Source organism: Entelurus aequoreus, linkage group LG26 (genome assembly GCF_033978785.1).
Source record: "Entelurus aequoreus isolate RoL-2023_Sb linkage group LG26, RoL_Eaeq_v1.1, whole genome shotgun sequence".
Classification (NCBI taxonomy): domain Eukaryota; kingdom Metazoa; phylum Chordata; class Actinopteri; order Syngnathiformes; family Syngnathidae; genus Entelurus; species Entelurus aequoreus.
This window is the reverse complement of record NC_084756.1, coordinates 25,045,806-25,062,308: the sequence shown is the minus strand read 5'-3', so window position 1 is coordinate 25,062,308 and position 16,503 is coordinate 25,045,806. Positions and strand designations below refer to the sequence as shown.

Here is a 16,503-nt window from a genome sequence, read left to right as displayed (position 1 = left end):
ATTTACGTGGACCCCGACTTAAACAAGTTGAAAAACTTATTGGGGTGTTACCTTTTAGTGGTCAATTGTACGGAATATGTACTGTACTGTGCAATCTACTAATAAAAGTTTCAATCAATCAATTAAATGTCTCTTTGACACAAAAGCAAAAAAGCGATCCACATATTCAAATCCAATACAAATACAAAATCAAACATATTTATATTCAAATCTCAAAAATATATTTACAAATTCACGTTTATTTATACAAATTCTTGATTTATTTGTATGTCACATTTGATTATTTTTACATTTTATTTGTATATATTTTCAAATCTCAAAAATATATTTACAAAAACGCATTATTTGTAAAAAAAAAAAAAATTGTATTTGTATATCACATTTGTATTTGTATATTTATTAATATATGCATATGTATTAATATCATATTGAGATATATATATAAAAGTTGATGTGAGACAATTCTACTTCCATATAGAAATGTCTCATTGACACAAAAGCAAAAAAGCGATCCACATATGCAAATTAAATACAAATACAAATACAAAATCAAGCAAATTTATATTCAAATCTCAAAAATATATTTCCAAATACACGTTTATTTATACAAATTCTTGATTCATCTGTATGTCACATTTTTATATTTATAAATTTTATTTGTATATATTTTCAAATCTCAAAAATATATTTACAAATATTCAATCCAATCCAATCCACTTTATTTATACAGCACATTTAAACAACAAAAATGTTTCCAAAGTGCTGCACAACAATATTAAAAACAATATTCAAATATTATCCTTAGCTCCACCAATGACTGAATAAAAACAAAAAATTAATGAATATAAAACCAATATAAAAACAATATAAAAATAAATATGATTAAAAACGATTTTAAAGGGTAAAACCAATTAAAACAGTAAATAGAAATCAACATTTAAAAAAAACACAGAGGACAGCAGAGGACAGAGGACCACACAACTCACGTAGTGTTAAAAGCCAAAGAATAAAAGTGGGTCTAAAGACAAGACTTAAAACACTCCACTGTGGGAGCAGTTTGAACATGGAGGGGCAGAGTGTTCCAGAGCTTAGGGCCGACCACAGAGAATACACGTTTATTTGTAAAAAAAAAAAAATATTTATTTGTATATCACATTTGTATTTGTATATTTATTAATATATGCATATGTATTAATATCATATATATATATATATATATATATATATATATATATATATATATATATATATATATATATATATATATATATATATATATATATATATATATATATATATATATATATATATATATATATATATATATATATATATATACACTACCGTTCAAAAGTTTGGGGTCACCCAAACAATTTTGTAGAATAGCCTTCATTTCTAAGAAGAAGAATAGACTGTCGAGTTTCAGATGAAAGTTCTCTTTTTCTGGCCATTTTGAGCGTTTAATTGACCCCACAAATGTGATGCTCCAGAAACTCAATGTGCTCAAAGGAAGGTCAGTTTTGTAGCTTCTGTAACGAGCTAAAGTGTTTTCAGATGTGTGAACATGATTGCACAAGGGTTTTCTAATCATCAATTAGCCTTCTGAGCCAATGAGCAAACACATTGTACCATTAGAACACTGGAGTGATAGTTGCTGGAAATGGGCCTCTATACACCTATGTAGATATTGCACCAAAAAGCAGACATTTGCAGCTAGAATAGTCATTTAGCACATTAGCAATGTATAGAGTGTATTTCTTTCAAGTTAAGACTAGTTTAAAGTTATCTTCATTGAAAAGTACAGTGCTTTTCCTTCAAAAATAAGGACATTTCCATGTGACCCCAAACTTTTGAACGGTAGTGTTTATAAGGTGATGTGAGACAATTCTACTTCCATATAGAGATGTCTAATTGACACAAAAGCAAAAAAGCGATCCACATATGCAAATACAAAATCAAGCATATTTATATTGAAATCTCAAAAATATATTTACAAATACACGATTATTTATACAAATTCTTGATTTATTTGTACGTCACATTTTTATATTTATAAATTGTATTTGTATATATTGTCAAATCCATCCATCCATTTTCTACCGCTTGTCCCTTTTGAGGTGGCGGGGGGTCGCTGGAGCCTCAAAAATATATTTACAAATATGCGTTTATTTGTAATTTATTTTATTTGTATATCACATTTGTATTTGCATATTTATTAATATATGCATATGTATTAGTATCATATAGATATATATCAATATGATATGTCAGCGGTGAGGCAGAGCGACCTCAAGTGACGTCAGGTGGTATTGCAGCATGAGTGACGTAAGCGCCGCTTTTACGACGGTGTGCTTACACAATGACACTTTCCGTCACTCGAGCCTGCGAGTAGTAGTCGCCTTCAAAAAAACAAAACAAACCTCCGTCGTCTCAATTCCAAGTCCGGGGCGACCGTTTTCCAGATTTTAACCCCTCGCTCGACATCCTTCGCGGCGCCGGATTGAGAAGAAGACTTTGAAATATTCCAGATAAGTACATGTTGTACTTCCTGTCGTGAGGCCCAGCGGCGCCCCCCTCCAAAAAAAAAAAGGAAAAAAAAAAAAGTTTGTTGTTGTCACGTGACGGGAGACCCGAATGTGGCGATAAAAGTTGAGTTTTGACGGTTAAAAACTCGCTCGGCTTGCTGCACATTCGACCCATCGGCCCCCACGACGATGCCTCAGCCCAAGTACAGAAAGATTGCCGTGATCGGTTACCGGTCTGTAGGTGAGTAGCGCTGCCCGGCTCGGTGCTGTGCTAGCTAGCATGCTAACAGGCTAAAGTCCTGGCTTTGTTTTCCTGACCTCAGCAACATGTCCACTTTCTCACTACTTTACCCTCGCACTAACTTTGAAAGACCCAACAACTGATTTCAAATACGTTCAACTGATTTATTGCTTGGCTTTGGTGACGAACACGCTGTTATTATGTCCACTTGGAATTCGGTATTGTCAAAGTCAGTCACGCTATAGTTTATTTCGTACTCAGAAATAAGCCAAAGTTATACGAATACACTTTAAAAGTCGACATTACTCATTCATAAAATACGTGTTTATTTTTTAAGGATTCAGCAGAGTATTTATTCCTACCACTTCTCCATGTCTCAGCAGGTAGTGATTGTCTCTTCATTTCCTGGATTTACCATTTTCTAAAAAATTAACGTGTATTAAAATGTAAATAAGTCAAATTAATGTATGCAGGACTACAAAATAAAGTTAAAGTGCCACTGATAGTCTCACACACACTCTGCATTTGACCCATCCCCTTGTTCCACCCCCTGGGAGGTGAGGGGAGCAGTGAGCAGCATCGGTGGCCGCGCTAGGGAATCATTTTGGTGATTTACCCCCCAATTCCAACCCTTGATGCTGAGTGCCGAGCAGGGAGGTAATGGGTCCCATTTTTATAGTCTTTGGTATGACTCGGCCGGGGTTTGAACTCACAACTAGGGATGTCCGATAATGGCTTTTTGCCGATATCCGATATTCCGATATTGTCCAACTCTTAATTAGCGATACCGATATATGCAGTCGTGGAATTAACACATTATTATGCCTAATTTTGACAACCAGGTATGGTGAAGATAAGGTCCTTTTTAAAAAAAATTATAAAATAAGATAAATAAATTAAAAACATTTTCTTGAATAAAAAAGAAAGTAAAACAATACAAAAACAGTTACATAGAAACTTGTAATTAATTAAAATGAGTAAAATTAACTGTTAAAGGTTAGTACTATTAGTGGACCACAATCATGTGTGCTTACGGACTGTATCCCTTGCACACTGTATTGATATATATTGATATATAATGTAGGAAGCAGAATATTAATAACAGAAAGAAAAAACCCTTTTGTGTGAATGAGTGTGAATGGGGGAGGGAGGTTTTTTGGCTTGGTGCACTAATTGTAAGTGTATCTTGTGTTTTTTATGTTGATTTAATTAAAAATAAAAAAAACCTGATATAGATAATAAAAAAAAACAATACAGATAATTTCCGATATTACATTTTAAAGCATTTATCGGCCGATAATATCGGACATCTCTACTCACGACCTACTAATCTCAGGGTGGACACTCTAACCACTTGGCCACTGAGCAGGTCTATTTATTTATTATTATTTATTCCTACCACTTCTCCATGTCTCAGCAGGTAGTGATTGTCTCTTCATTTCCTGGATTTACCGTTTTCTAAAAATTAAATATGTATTAAAATGAAAATAAGTCAAATTAATGTATGCAGGACTACAAAATAAAGTTAAAGTACCACTGATAGTCACCCACACACTCTGCATTTGACCCATCCCCTTGTTCCACCCCCTGGGAGGTGAGGGGAGCGGTGAGCAGCAACGGTGGCTGCGCTCGGGAATCGTTATGGTGATTTAACCCCCAATTCCAACCCTTGATGCTGAGTGCCGAGCAGGGAGGTAATGGGTCCCATTTTTATAGTCTTTGGTATGACTCTGCCGGGGTTTGAACTCACGACCTACCGATCTCAGGGTGGACATTCTAACCACAAGCCCACTGAGCAGGTTTATTTATTTATTCCTACCCCTTCTCCATGTCTGAGCAGGTACTGATTGTCTCTTCATATGCTGGATTTACCATTTCCGAAAATAAACGTGTTAAAATGGAAAAATGGAAATAAGTCAAATGAATGTATGCAGGACTACAAAAAGTACCACTGATCACATATAGCTTATAAGGCGCACTTAAAATTATTTCATTTTCTCAAGAATCGACACTGCGCCTTATAACCCGATGCGCTTAATGTGCTGATTATTTCTGGTGGTGCTTACTGACCCCAAAGCAAATTTTTATGGTTTATGGTGCAATTATACAGTTTGACTAGTCAAATTAACTGAACGCAGTGAGCCCTCTTTTTAGTCATTCGCGGTCTTTGTCTCGGTGGGCAAGAATGGCAGCTTTACACACACAGGAAGCACAGACAGAGAGCCTCGTGATTCGCCGGTGAGAAGTTCTGCAACGTAACTAAAATTAGGAGGCAACAAATATGATTACAAAGACAAATGTTCCTTTGTGGGAATATTTTGGCTTCAAATCGGATGGGCAATATGAGCCCATCAACACGAAGGAGCCAGAATGCTGGGGGAAAAAATGCACTTTAAGATCTTCAATATTTATTTAATTTAAACATTTTCTTACAGAAATGAGTCCATTTTATTGTATTGTATTGTTAATTTATATAGGATAAGAAAATGACCTTCCAATCACAGTACGATGGTAAAAGATTCTACAGTAATGAGACATGAAAGTTCATCATCTTTTAAATGGATACACTATTTTTATATATTACTTTACATTATAAACATTGTAGTTTTTATTGATTATTTCTTCAGTTTATGAGCATGATGAAGACAAAAGCTCTGAGTCTGTCTGCATAAAGTAAATGATTGCATATTGTTCTAATGTGTGGTACCTTGAAACAAGAATATGTTGATTGACAGTCTAAAACTAACATGTCTTCCTTCACTCCTTATTTTTGCACTTTTATGCAATTATATGTATAAAATATTAAATCGCAATCTGTTTTTTTTTTTTAAATCGTGCAGCCCTTGCAGTAGATTTTAAAATCCTTCACGGCCCGTTCGCCTTAAATCTCTGGACAAAGTCACAAGTAAAAGTACAATAAATGGCCAGTTTTGATTTTGGCTTTGTTGCCGTCAGCCAGTCAGAAGCGGGTTCTTCTTTGTATTCTTTTCGTCTTGGATTTCAGTTGTTACACATTCTACGGCGTTGTTGGTTACCACCTCGTAGTTGAGATGTTTGTCCATCGATACGCCACTACTCTATTTTATTTATTTTATTATCCTAACATCATAGTAAATACAGTTTATTGTTGTGTTAATTGCAAGAGCCCAATAGTTAACACTTCCTTGTCCATCTACCTTCTCCAGGAAAGTCATCTCTTACTATTCAGTTTGTGGAAGGACAGTTTGTTGATTCCTATGACCCTACAATTGAAAATAGTAAGTTCCATCTTAACCGTATAGAAATATTGCACATGACACTTGTTTTTGTTGGTTTTTACAAACATGTTAATTCCTCCCTCCAGCTTTCAATAAAATGGTCAGTGTCAACGGTCAAGACTTCAATCTTCAGCTGGTTGATACAGCTGGACAAGTGAGTAGTTCACCCGACACCTTCTGATTGGATTAGAGCCATATTGATGTTTTTATGAGGAAAATCAATGCTTTCCTATTTGGTAACGGTTCACCATAATCATGATTTGGTGCGTACCTTTTGATTGTCGTCACGGTTCGGTGTTGTTCTTATGAGAGAGGGAAAACGGGTAATGCCAAGTCTATCTGCGGCGGTCCCAACTTATTTGTGGGAGGCCACCACAAATAAATGAATGTATAGGAAATGCTGATGTACTTTTAAGGCCCCACAGGTACCAAACCAATCAAGGCTCATGGTTTGCATAGTAACCAATTAGTGACTAGGCACACTTTCTGTTGCTACGTTTAATGTGAACCTGCTGAAGAATCGGTATGCCTTTGAACCAATGTTCCGTCTAATTGTTCATGTGTCTGAGCAAACACAACAACTCTCTGAGCATTCAGTGGAGCACATGTGAGCCACATCACACGTGGCAATACCAGCAGCACACCTGTCTCAAACCAATCTTTTATAATAACACTCAAATGAGAGGAGTCATTTTCATGAGATTATTTTGTAATATTAGTGATTTGGCCCACTTGTAATGAAAATAAAAGAAATCTTGTTTTTCATAAGCTATGGATTAGTATTGTACAATATGTCTGGGTGGGGGTCCTGCTTTGGAAATCATTTGTACCCCTTTCAGAGATCACATTTAGTTCCCCTTAAACATCCTCATGTTGCACAATGAAATGTAAGCATAGGATGAAGTGTGCATTCCTGTAACTTTCTCTAGTAACAGCATTCCATGATTAATATCAATAAATTAACATTAATAATAAATGACAGTAGAAAAAGCACACATATGACTGAGGTGTTATAGTGTAACTTTGTGTGGTGTTTGAGTTGTCCGACTTTTTGTGTGGCCATAAACGCACCAGTGGCTTAGTGGTATGCGTGTTGGTGACAGATGACAAGTTGGTTTTGGCCTGGTTTGTACGGCAGAAAATGACTAGTTTTTCGAGACATAAGTTTTTTACTCATGTTTTTGGTGTGTTATGGCCGAATATAAACAGTTTTGCTCAATAAAGTGATCGATATAATTCCTGTCCTGTCCTCGAAGCATCTCGATAGACGTTACAATAATTGAACGGTGTTGACGAACACCTTTAGGGCCGCTTGTTGTCACTGTCACTCAGAGTTGCATTGCAAAATTACACAGAATAAATGTGTTTATTTTGTTTAGAATTCAGATGGGTTTGATTTGGTGCGCGGCATATATTTGCTGTGCGCAGAGGACGCTTGAGCAGTGCGCAATTGCGCAGGCGCGCACCTTAGAGGGAACGTTGCTTTGAACCGAATAATGAAATACAAATGACATGTACCGTTACACCCCTCCTATTCAGGGACACTCAATGACACTAAAATGTACTATTTGCAGGATGAATACTCCATTTTCCCTCAGTCCCACTCAATGGATATCCACGGATATGTCCTTGTTTATGCTGTGACATCCATGAAAAGGTATAAAGCCGCGTACGGGTCTTGAACACGCTCATATGTGATCATTTGTCATCAAGCTATAAATTCAATTTGAGGTAGAGTATATACAAAACAGACTTATGAGTTGCGTATGTTGTCTTTGCTCAGTTTTGAGGTTGTTCAGGTTCTACACGACAAGCTGCTAGACATGGTTGGCAAGATTCAGTAAGTTTGCTGCCATTTTTTTCAGTATAACGTCCTAGTTTTTTAAATTTTTTAACAAGGTTATTTCCTCTTTAGGGTTCCAACCGTTCTTGTTGGCAACAAAAAAGATCTCCACATGGAAAGGTAAGCAAAGCACAAGATCACACAATGGGGATGCACGACATTTAATCGACATCAAGGTTTTATTAGTGCAATAATGTAAACGCAAGAGGCTGTGTTTTTGTTTTTTTCTACGCCGTCACCTGCGTTTGAGTGACAGACATGTGGGCCAATCGGAATTGTTTATTCGTCTCTCGCTTCAAACAGGGAGAAAGAGGTCTCACTCTGTGCATCGCTCCCAGCACCTGAGCACATTTATTTAACGGGAGAATTAACTGAACACAGTGAGCCCTCTTTTCAGTCATTCACAATCTTTGTCTCAGTGGGCGGAGAGCAAGACCGCCAGCTTTACACCAGTGAGAAGTTCTATAAAATAACAAAAATTAGGAGTGAAAAAAAATAGATTTATAAAGCCAAATGTCCCGTTGTGGGAATATTTTGGCTTCAAATCGGATGGGCAATATAAGCCCATCACCACGGACGAATGAGCTAGAATGCAGTGATGGCAACAACAACAACAAAAACACGACATCGCATTTTAAGATGTTAAATGTTTATTTCTAACATTTTTTGCTTACAGAAATTAGTCATTTTTGTTTCTTTATCAATTTTGGTAACAAAAATATTTACCTTTCAATTACAGTACAATGGTTAACAATTCTACAGGAATGAGATATAAAAGCTTATACTGTGGCGGGCATTAAGACCATGCTCACTGACGGGGTTTTGCGAGCGAAGCTATGCTAAGCTAGCGTGTGAAGCAATGAAAAATCAAAGATTGAATGCTTTGAATGATAAAAAAAAATGTCGAGGTCGGACCGCGTTGTAGTATAGGTTAATAGGGATGTATAGGGAAGTATTTTCAAAATAATCGTGATTCTTATTTGATTTATTTTTCAATCTGTCCTGTCCAGTTACTCAGGCCAATCATATTGTAGATGTAGATGATCATATCTGCTGTACAGATTTACTGTAGAAAAGAGAAGTGTTGGATACTTCTCTTGTATGTATATTAATAATAATACCTGGGATTTATATAGCGCTTTTCTAAGTACCCAAAGTCGCTTTACATGTTAAAAACCCATCATTCATTCACACCTGGTGGTGGTAAGCTACTTTCGTAGCCACAGCTGCCTTGGGGTAGACTGACGGAAGCGTGGCTGCCAATTTGCGCCTACGGCCCCTCCGACCACCACCTGTCATTCATTCAACATTCATTCACCGGTGTGATTGGCACCGGGGGCAAGAGTGAAGTGTCCTGCCCAAGGACACAACGGCATGGTAAGAGGCAGGGAGCGAACCTGCAACCCTCAGGTTTCTGACACGGGCGCTCTACCCACTACGCCATGCCGCCCCATATTGTATATTTAGAATTTTATTAAACTAAACCAGTTTTCTTTTAATATGAAATTTGATCAGAGCTGTTTACCGTATTTTTCGGAGTATAAGTCGCTCTGGAGTATAAGTCGCACCGACCGAAAATGCATAATAAAGAAGGAAAAAAACATATATAAGTCGCACTGGAGTATAAGTCGCATTTTTTGGGGAAATTTATTTGATAAAACCCAACAGCAAGAATAGACATTTGAAAGGCAATTTAAAATAAATAAAGAATAGTGAACAACAGGCTTATTAATAAGTGTACGTTATGAGGCATAAATAACCAACTGAGAAGGTGCCTGGTATGTTAACGTAACATATTATGGTAAGAGTCATTCAAATAACTACAACATATAGAACATGCTATACGTTTACCAAACAATCTGTCACTCCTAATTGCTAAATCCCATGAAATCTTATACGTCTAGTCTCTTACGTCAATGACATCAATAATATTATTGGATATTTTACGCTAATGTGTTAATAATTTCACACATAAGTCGCACCCTCGGCCAAACTATGAAAAAAACTGCCATTTATAGTCCGAAAATACGGTATTTACAAAATGCCTTACAGTGATGGAGGGAAGAGATTTTCTCAAACCAGGCAAAACACTGAACTACTGAAAACAAATATGGATGTCATACATTTGGGAATGGCTCGTATTGATATGGTGAAAATACTTTCTCAACAAAAACAGTGAGCTATTGATGATGTAGTTCAATCATGAAAAACAGGTGTGGTTTTTAGTTCGCAGCTACTAAAAGATAGAAACCATTGGTCAATTTTCTTGCATTTTTACAGAATTTCTGTGTAGGAAATGCCTTCCAAAGCATCTTAAAAATGCTGATACACCCAAAAGGGCCCCTTGGAGCCCCGGCTGATATTTTTTAATTCCTCATTCACTGGGATCCCTGATGACTCCAAGCATGGAATGTACCACTATCTGACAGTTTTATGTGCGATTATTGTGGCTATTTGTCAGGGTCATCAAGCCCGAGGAGGGAAAGAAGCTGGCCGATTCCTGGGGCGCTGCTTTCATGGAGTCCTCCGCCAAGGAGAATGAGGTATTTTGAGGTATTTATTTTACTGCGTTTTGCACACCACTTGCTGCCTGACTTGTCCCTGCCCCGCAGACCGCTGTGGAGGTTTTCAAGCGCATCATACTGGAGATGGAGAAAGCCGACGGAAATGTGGCGGAGGAGGGGAAGAAGTGTGCCGTGATGTAAAAGTGTGCTCAGGACACGGGTAACGTTGCCGGCTGAAGACAGGGGAAGGGCACAGCTTCCCTAGCGTGCCGATGGCGACCACACCCCCTGCCCGCCCCCAACACCATGTCAACAACATGATACAGAACCGATCTTGATTTTTTCCTATACAGTTCCATTCATTATAACCCTAAGAAGAAGCTCTCGGGAGTAAGCTTTGATTGAGGCAGAGAAGCATCTTCATCTTTTATTATTTCAAGCGGGCTTCATTCTAGCCAAATGCCAAACTCGGACCCTCAATAACTGTATCAGCAATTTCTACGACCTTATAGTGGTCATTCTTTTGGGATGAGAGCAACGCTGGTGTGTGTAACTTTGGAGTGGTTGTACAGTTCTGGTGCCAGCTCACATTGCTGTAAATGTGATCACCTTGTTGGACGGGCTTTGCCGAAACAAAGCGCTTCTTCCCACTGTCATGTTTATCACACGCCTTTCACCACGGACGCTCGAGCTACACGTTCACTCGCGTCTGAGCTTTTCTGCTGAGCAGATCCCCCTCCGTCAGTCCTGCAGTGTTACACTCACCCTCTTCACCACTTCTAGAATCTTTTGTTGAATTGAGTAGCTTAGAACGAGTCGTAGGCCTTTGCTATTGATCTCTTTTACATAATCGTCGAATCGAGTTTTGCTACTTTTGATTGATGCAGCCTGGAGCAAGGCATTTCTCGCGTTACATTTTGTTGTAAAGTACAACACGAACGGGCCACAAAGTTAGTTTTTGAATATGTGGTCATGATTTGGTAGAAATGGGACATCATGCATACATTTGAATTGAAACATTGCGTTGAATTGTCACTGCCAGACACAGAAGTTGACGCTCACAATAAGTGATTCTTCTTTTCCTCCCTTGGCTCTTTTTGCCTTCAAAAAAAGACACGTGTGTGTGGACTATAATCAGATTATTCATATAGTTGGTAATTATTGGTTTGCTGAGTAAGGAGTTAATTCTCGAAGGCTGGTGTTGCGGTGTCTTGTGCCTTACAGATGGTCAAAAGTCCCCCAAAACTGCTTCCCTCCATGACCAAAGGTGCTCTTAAAGGGTTTCTACTTCTGTGTTAACTTGATCTCATTTGAAGCTGATGGCGGCGGCGGCGGCGTACGCAGCACAAACATGCCGATGTTTTTCAGCGTTCATTCAGAAATATTGCTGTAAACAGTTTGTATATAAAATCTGTTACTCATTTGATGTGGTGTCGCCTTTTTCTCTCTAAATTGTGTCCATGCAGCACATTGAGAATAAAATGTCAGTATAATTAATGACAGAAAATGAAGTCGACAAAGCAAAAATGTCAAAAGATTATTAGGACTAAAATTAATGGGAAGGATTGGGCAAATAATTTAAACAATGAACTTGGTGTCACACTTTGGGTCACTAGAAAAAAATGTATGAATGAATACATTATTATTACAGATGCTTTAAATTAAGATTAAATGCTTTAAAATGTAATATCGGAAATTGTCGGTATTGGTTTTTTATTATCTGTATCGTTTTTTTATTTTTTTTATTTTTATTAAATCAACATAAAAACACAAGATACACTTACAATTAGTGCACCAGCCCAAAAAAACTCCCTCCCCCATTCACACTCATTCACACAAAATGGTTGTTTGTTTCTGTTATTAATATTCTGGTTCCTAAATTATATATCAATACAGTCTGCAAGGGATACAGTCCGTAAGCACACATGATTGTGCGTGCTGCTGCTCCACTAATAGTACTAACCTTTAACACTTCATTTTGCTCATTTTCATTCATTACTAGTTTCTATGTAACTGTTTTTATATTGTTTTACTTTATTTTTTATTCAAGAAAATGTAATTTATTTATCTTATTTTATTTTATCAATTTTTTTTTAAAAAGCACCTTATCTTCACCATACCTGGTTGTCCAAATTAGGCATAATAATGTGTTAATTCCACGACTGTATATATCGGTATCGGTAATTAAGAGTTGGACAATATCGGACATCCCTAATAATTATTATGCTAGCCAGGTTGTTCATTTATATCCTGTATTGACGTATATATTTGATGTGTATGTGTTGTTGTATACACATTTTGTGAAATGTATAAATGTTTATATTCATAATTTGTTTTTGTATGACTTTGTAAATACTGTATGCGGGTTTATTCGATGGCGGAACCAATGTTCGCTCTGTACGTGTTGTGATGTGGGCCGTTAATGATTGGTGCACACCGCTTCAGCAATGTCACTGAAATACGTCACTTTTAAGTTGCCGATTTAACCAACCAAAAAGCTTTATTTACTCGCGTATACAACCACAACACTTTAAATATATGAAATCGCTTCAACTGTCTTTTAACGCAGCCATAGTATGATGTACTTTACATTACTAAATAAGCGTTCCATAACTGCACAATATGTTTTTTTCCCCAATGAACAAAACCGATCAGGAGTTGCTGAGTGATGCTTAATTCTACTCCCTTTTGCACATAAAACATTTTAAAACTGTGCAAATTCAAACGTGACATTCCTTGAGATAAACTGAATGCCAAATGTAACCGTAAAGATCATCCGGTTAACATGAGGAATTTCGCTTCGCTAACTTTACGAGCATTACGGTAATGAGCTGGCAGCAGTTTGGTAGGCGCTCTGGTCGGGCGATACTACCCTTTTTGGTATCATATCGATACCAAGTAAACGCAAGGACAGTTTTTGCTCGACATTTGAATACGTTGCCTATGATTATTCGCTTATCATTGTTATGATACAAATTCAACATTTTAATTTTACTCAATTGGGGGAAATTTAACAATATACACTATATTGCTAAAGTATTTGGCCACCCACCCATATGATGAGAATCAGGTGTCCTAATCACTAGGCCCGGTTTCTACGAACATTTGTGAAAGAATGGGCCGCTCTCTGTGATTTCCAGGGTGGAACTGTCATAGGATGCCACCTGTGCAACAAATCCAGTCGTGAAATTTCCTCGCTCCTAAACATTCCAAAGTCATCTGTCGGCTTTATTATAAGAAAATGGAAGAGTTTGGGAACAACAGCAACTCAGCCGCCAAGTGGTAGGCCAGGTAAACTGACAGAGAGGGGTGAGCGGACGCTGAAGCGCATAGTGCAAAGACTTTCTGCACAGTCAGTTGCTACAGAGCTCCAAACTTCATGTGACCTTCCAATTAGCCCACGTACAGCATGCAGAGAGCTTCATGGAAATAGTTTCAATGGCAGCTGCATCTAAGCCATACATGTTTAAGAGTTATTTATTTTTAATTCATAGTCATGTGTGAAGCAGCTAGTGTTTTCCATTTGTACTCTTTCTATTTCTTATCTTATGTCCGCAAGTAAACGATGTGTGTTACCTTGAGGGCTTGCACTGTACGAGATGGAATACTCCCTTTTGTCTTATCTGTAGTGGAACAATGAAGCCGTGTTCCTTCTCAGACAGGTGGGGGCCTTCTTCGTTTTGCAAGAAATAGGCTCTTTTGTTCGAGTGTTAGAACAACTTAGGAAGCCGGTATGAATGTGTTGGTCTAGGTGATTCTCCTGAAACTTTCAGTAAAACTTGATAATATTCCAAAACTGGCTTGAGGGTCCTTCTTACTCAGCATATATGTCGTCTAAAGAACTTGGGATTGACCAGTAACTTAGATTCCCTGGGAGGAAGAACTGGTCCGACGCAACAGTTTCCATGGCCGAGCAGCTGCATCTAAGCCATACATCACCAAGTCCAATGCAAAGCGTGGGATGCAGTGGTGTAAAGCACTGGACTCTAGAGCAGTGGAGACGCCTTCTCTGGAGTGATGAATCACGCTTTTCCATCTGGCAATCTGATGGACCAGTCTGGGTTTGGAGGTTGCCAGGAGAACGCTACATTTCAGACTGTATTGTGGCGAGTGTGAAATTTGGTGGAGGAGGAATTATGGTGTGGGGTTGGTTTTTCAGGAGTTGGGCTTGGCCCCTTAGTTCCAGTTAGTGATGGGTCCGGCAACACCGATGCATCGGTGCATGCATCAAGCTCATAGAGCAAAACCCTGTGTCGGTGCGCGTACCGCTTATAGAAAGTCACGTGACCGATTATGAGCTGTTTCGGTCACGTGACCGATACGCGAACTGATGCCTCCTAAGTGCCCTGGGAGCGGGTCTTTTCTACAGCCGGAGAAATAATAACTAAGAAGAGAAATTGTCTAAAATTTAATACGTTGGAAAAACTTTTTTTTTAAATAAAAATGTGTAAAAAATAAAAATAAAAAACAACTCCCAGTCCACAAGTATTGTCATTCACAACACGTTCTCTTAGATTTCCATGTTCCATTTATTGACTGTATCTAAAAAATATAAAAATATATATTTATTTAAATGAAGATATGAAATAATCCTAAATGAAATACAATGACTTGGTTTATATTATTGTATATACTAACTAGGTCATACAATCAGTGTCAGTTGAGTCGGTCCATAGGTTGCCTGTAGGGATTTTTAATGTCCAGCAGATGTCAGTATTTAGTGACACAGTATCAATACAGTTTTGCAATGTGTCGAAGTGCTTCATGACGCCTCATCAACACATCACTAGTTCCAGTGAAAGGAACTTTGAATGCTCCAGGATACCAAAACATTTTGGACAATTACATGCAACCTTGTGGGAACATGACTGAGCACCAGTGCACAAAGAATGGTCCATAAAGACATGGATAACAGAGTCTGGTGTGGATGAACTTGACTGGCCTGCACAGAGTCCTGACCTGAATCTGATAGAACACTTTTGGGATGAATTAGAACGGAGACTGAGAGCCAGGCCTTCTCCACCAACATCAGTGTGTGACCTCACCAATGAATGGTGGAAAATTCCTATAAGCACACTCCGCAACCTTGTGGACAGCCTTCCCAGAAGAGTTGAAGCTGTAATAGCTGCAAAAGGTGGACCCACTTCATATTGAACCCTATGGGTTAGGAATGGGATGGCACTTCAAGTTCATATGTGAGTCAAGGCAGGTGGCCAAATACTTTTGGCAATGTAACGATATCAACAAAATGATACATTATAATACAGTCATGAGTGCAAAGACGACAACCACTAAAAATGTTGCTATACAGTGGATCCAATACCGATACTACACCTGTATCGATTCTTTTGATATTCGTATGGACCCACCCACCTCTCGGGGAGCTCTTTTTAAGGATACGCCGGATTTGCGAGCCCCTGTCGGCTGCTGTAAACTAGCCACCCGGCCTGTCAGTGGAGGGGGAAAAGTGACGACGAATGGGCCATGGAGTGTGTGAGTCCGCCAGCTAAATTGTCTTTATTTTGTAGCCCAACAAGTTATTTAGCACGTCCACGTAACACATGCTAACAGTAGCACGCATGCTAATAACTAACCAGACTGGACTATTGTTAGCATTCTAACACCTTTTGTCGTTATTTGTTGATACCATTAAGACTGTAATCATAAAAATACATCTTCTGCTGTATCTGACTCAAAACAACGATGATTAACTCGTAAAGGTAGAGTCAACCGGCTTTGGCTTGCTAATGCTAACCTTGTTAGCAAGGAGTTTGGAAAAGTGGCGAGCTTTAAAAAAAACAATGCTGGTTTTCACTAATGAGTCAACTTTATTGTATTTGCCAACTGCACATAAACGATCGTTTTGTACTCAATTAAACATTTGCCCTGCCGACTGGACTCCTTACAGAATAATGAATCTCAAGAGTGACCGAAACCAAACAAACCTCCATTATGGCTCTTTAAACCAGTGTTTTTCAACCTTTTCTGAGCCAAGGCGCATTTTTTTCATTGAAAAAAAATCTCGAGGCACACCTAGGGTTGGGTATCGTTTGAATTCGAACGATTACGATTCTTTGTTTCGGTTCCGATTCCGATTCCTGACGATTCTCGATTCCGATTCTTTTAAGAGGCA

The 16,503-nt window shown here is 38.1% G+C and overlaps 2 protein-coding genes across 2 annotated transcripts in view; both read left to right on the top strand.

Moving 5' to 3' along the window:
• The first annotated feature begins 2,340 nt into the window (after positions 1–2,340).
• On the top strand, positions 2,341–11,791 carry rhebl1 (Ras homolog, mTORC1 binding like 1). The gene is made up of 8 exons (XM_062037857.1): positions 2,341–2,766; positions 5,952–6,023; positions 6,110–6,177; positions 7,598–7,680; positions 7,807–7,863; positions 7,939–7,986; positions 10,328–10,409; positions 10,479–11,791. The coding sequence occupies exons 1-8, from the start codon at positions 2,715–2,717 to the stop codon at positions 10,569–10,571; spliced, it is 555 nt and encodes a 184-aa protein (XP_061893841.1). The 5' UTR covers positions 2,341–2,714; the 3' UTR covers positions 10,572–11,791.
• Positions 11,792–15,709: 3,918 nt separating this feature from the next.
• prkag1 (protein kinase, AMP-activated, gamma 1 non-catalytic subunit) overlaps positions 15,710–16,503 on the top strand; it is a 28,272-nt gene continuing 27,478 nt past the window's right edge. The window contains exon 1 of the mRNA XM_062037856.1: positions 15,710–15,863. Within this exon, the coding sequence (XP_061893840.1) occupies positions 15,855–15,863 (9 nt within the window). The 5' untranslated portion in view covers positions 15,710–15,854. The remainder of the gene's footprint in view (positions 15,864–16,503) is intronic.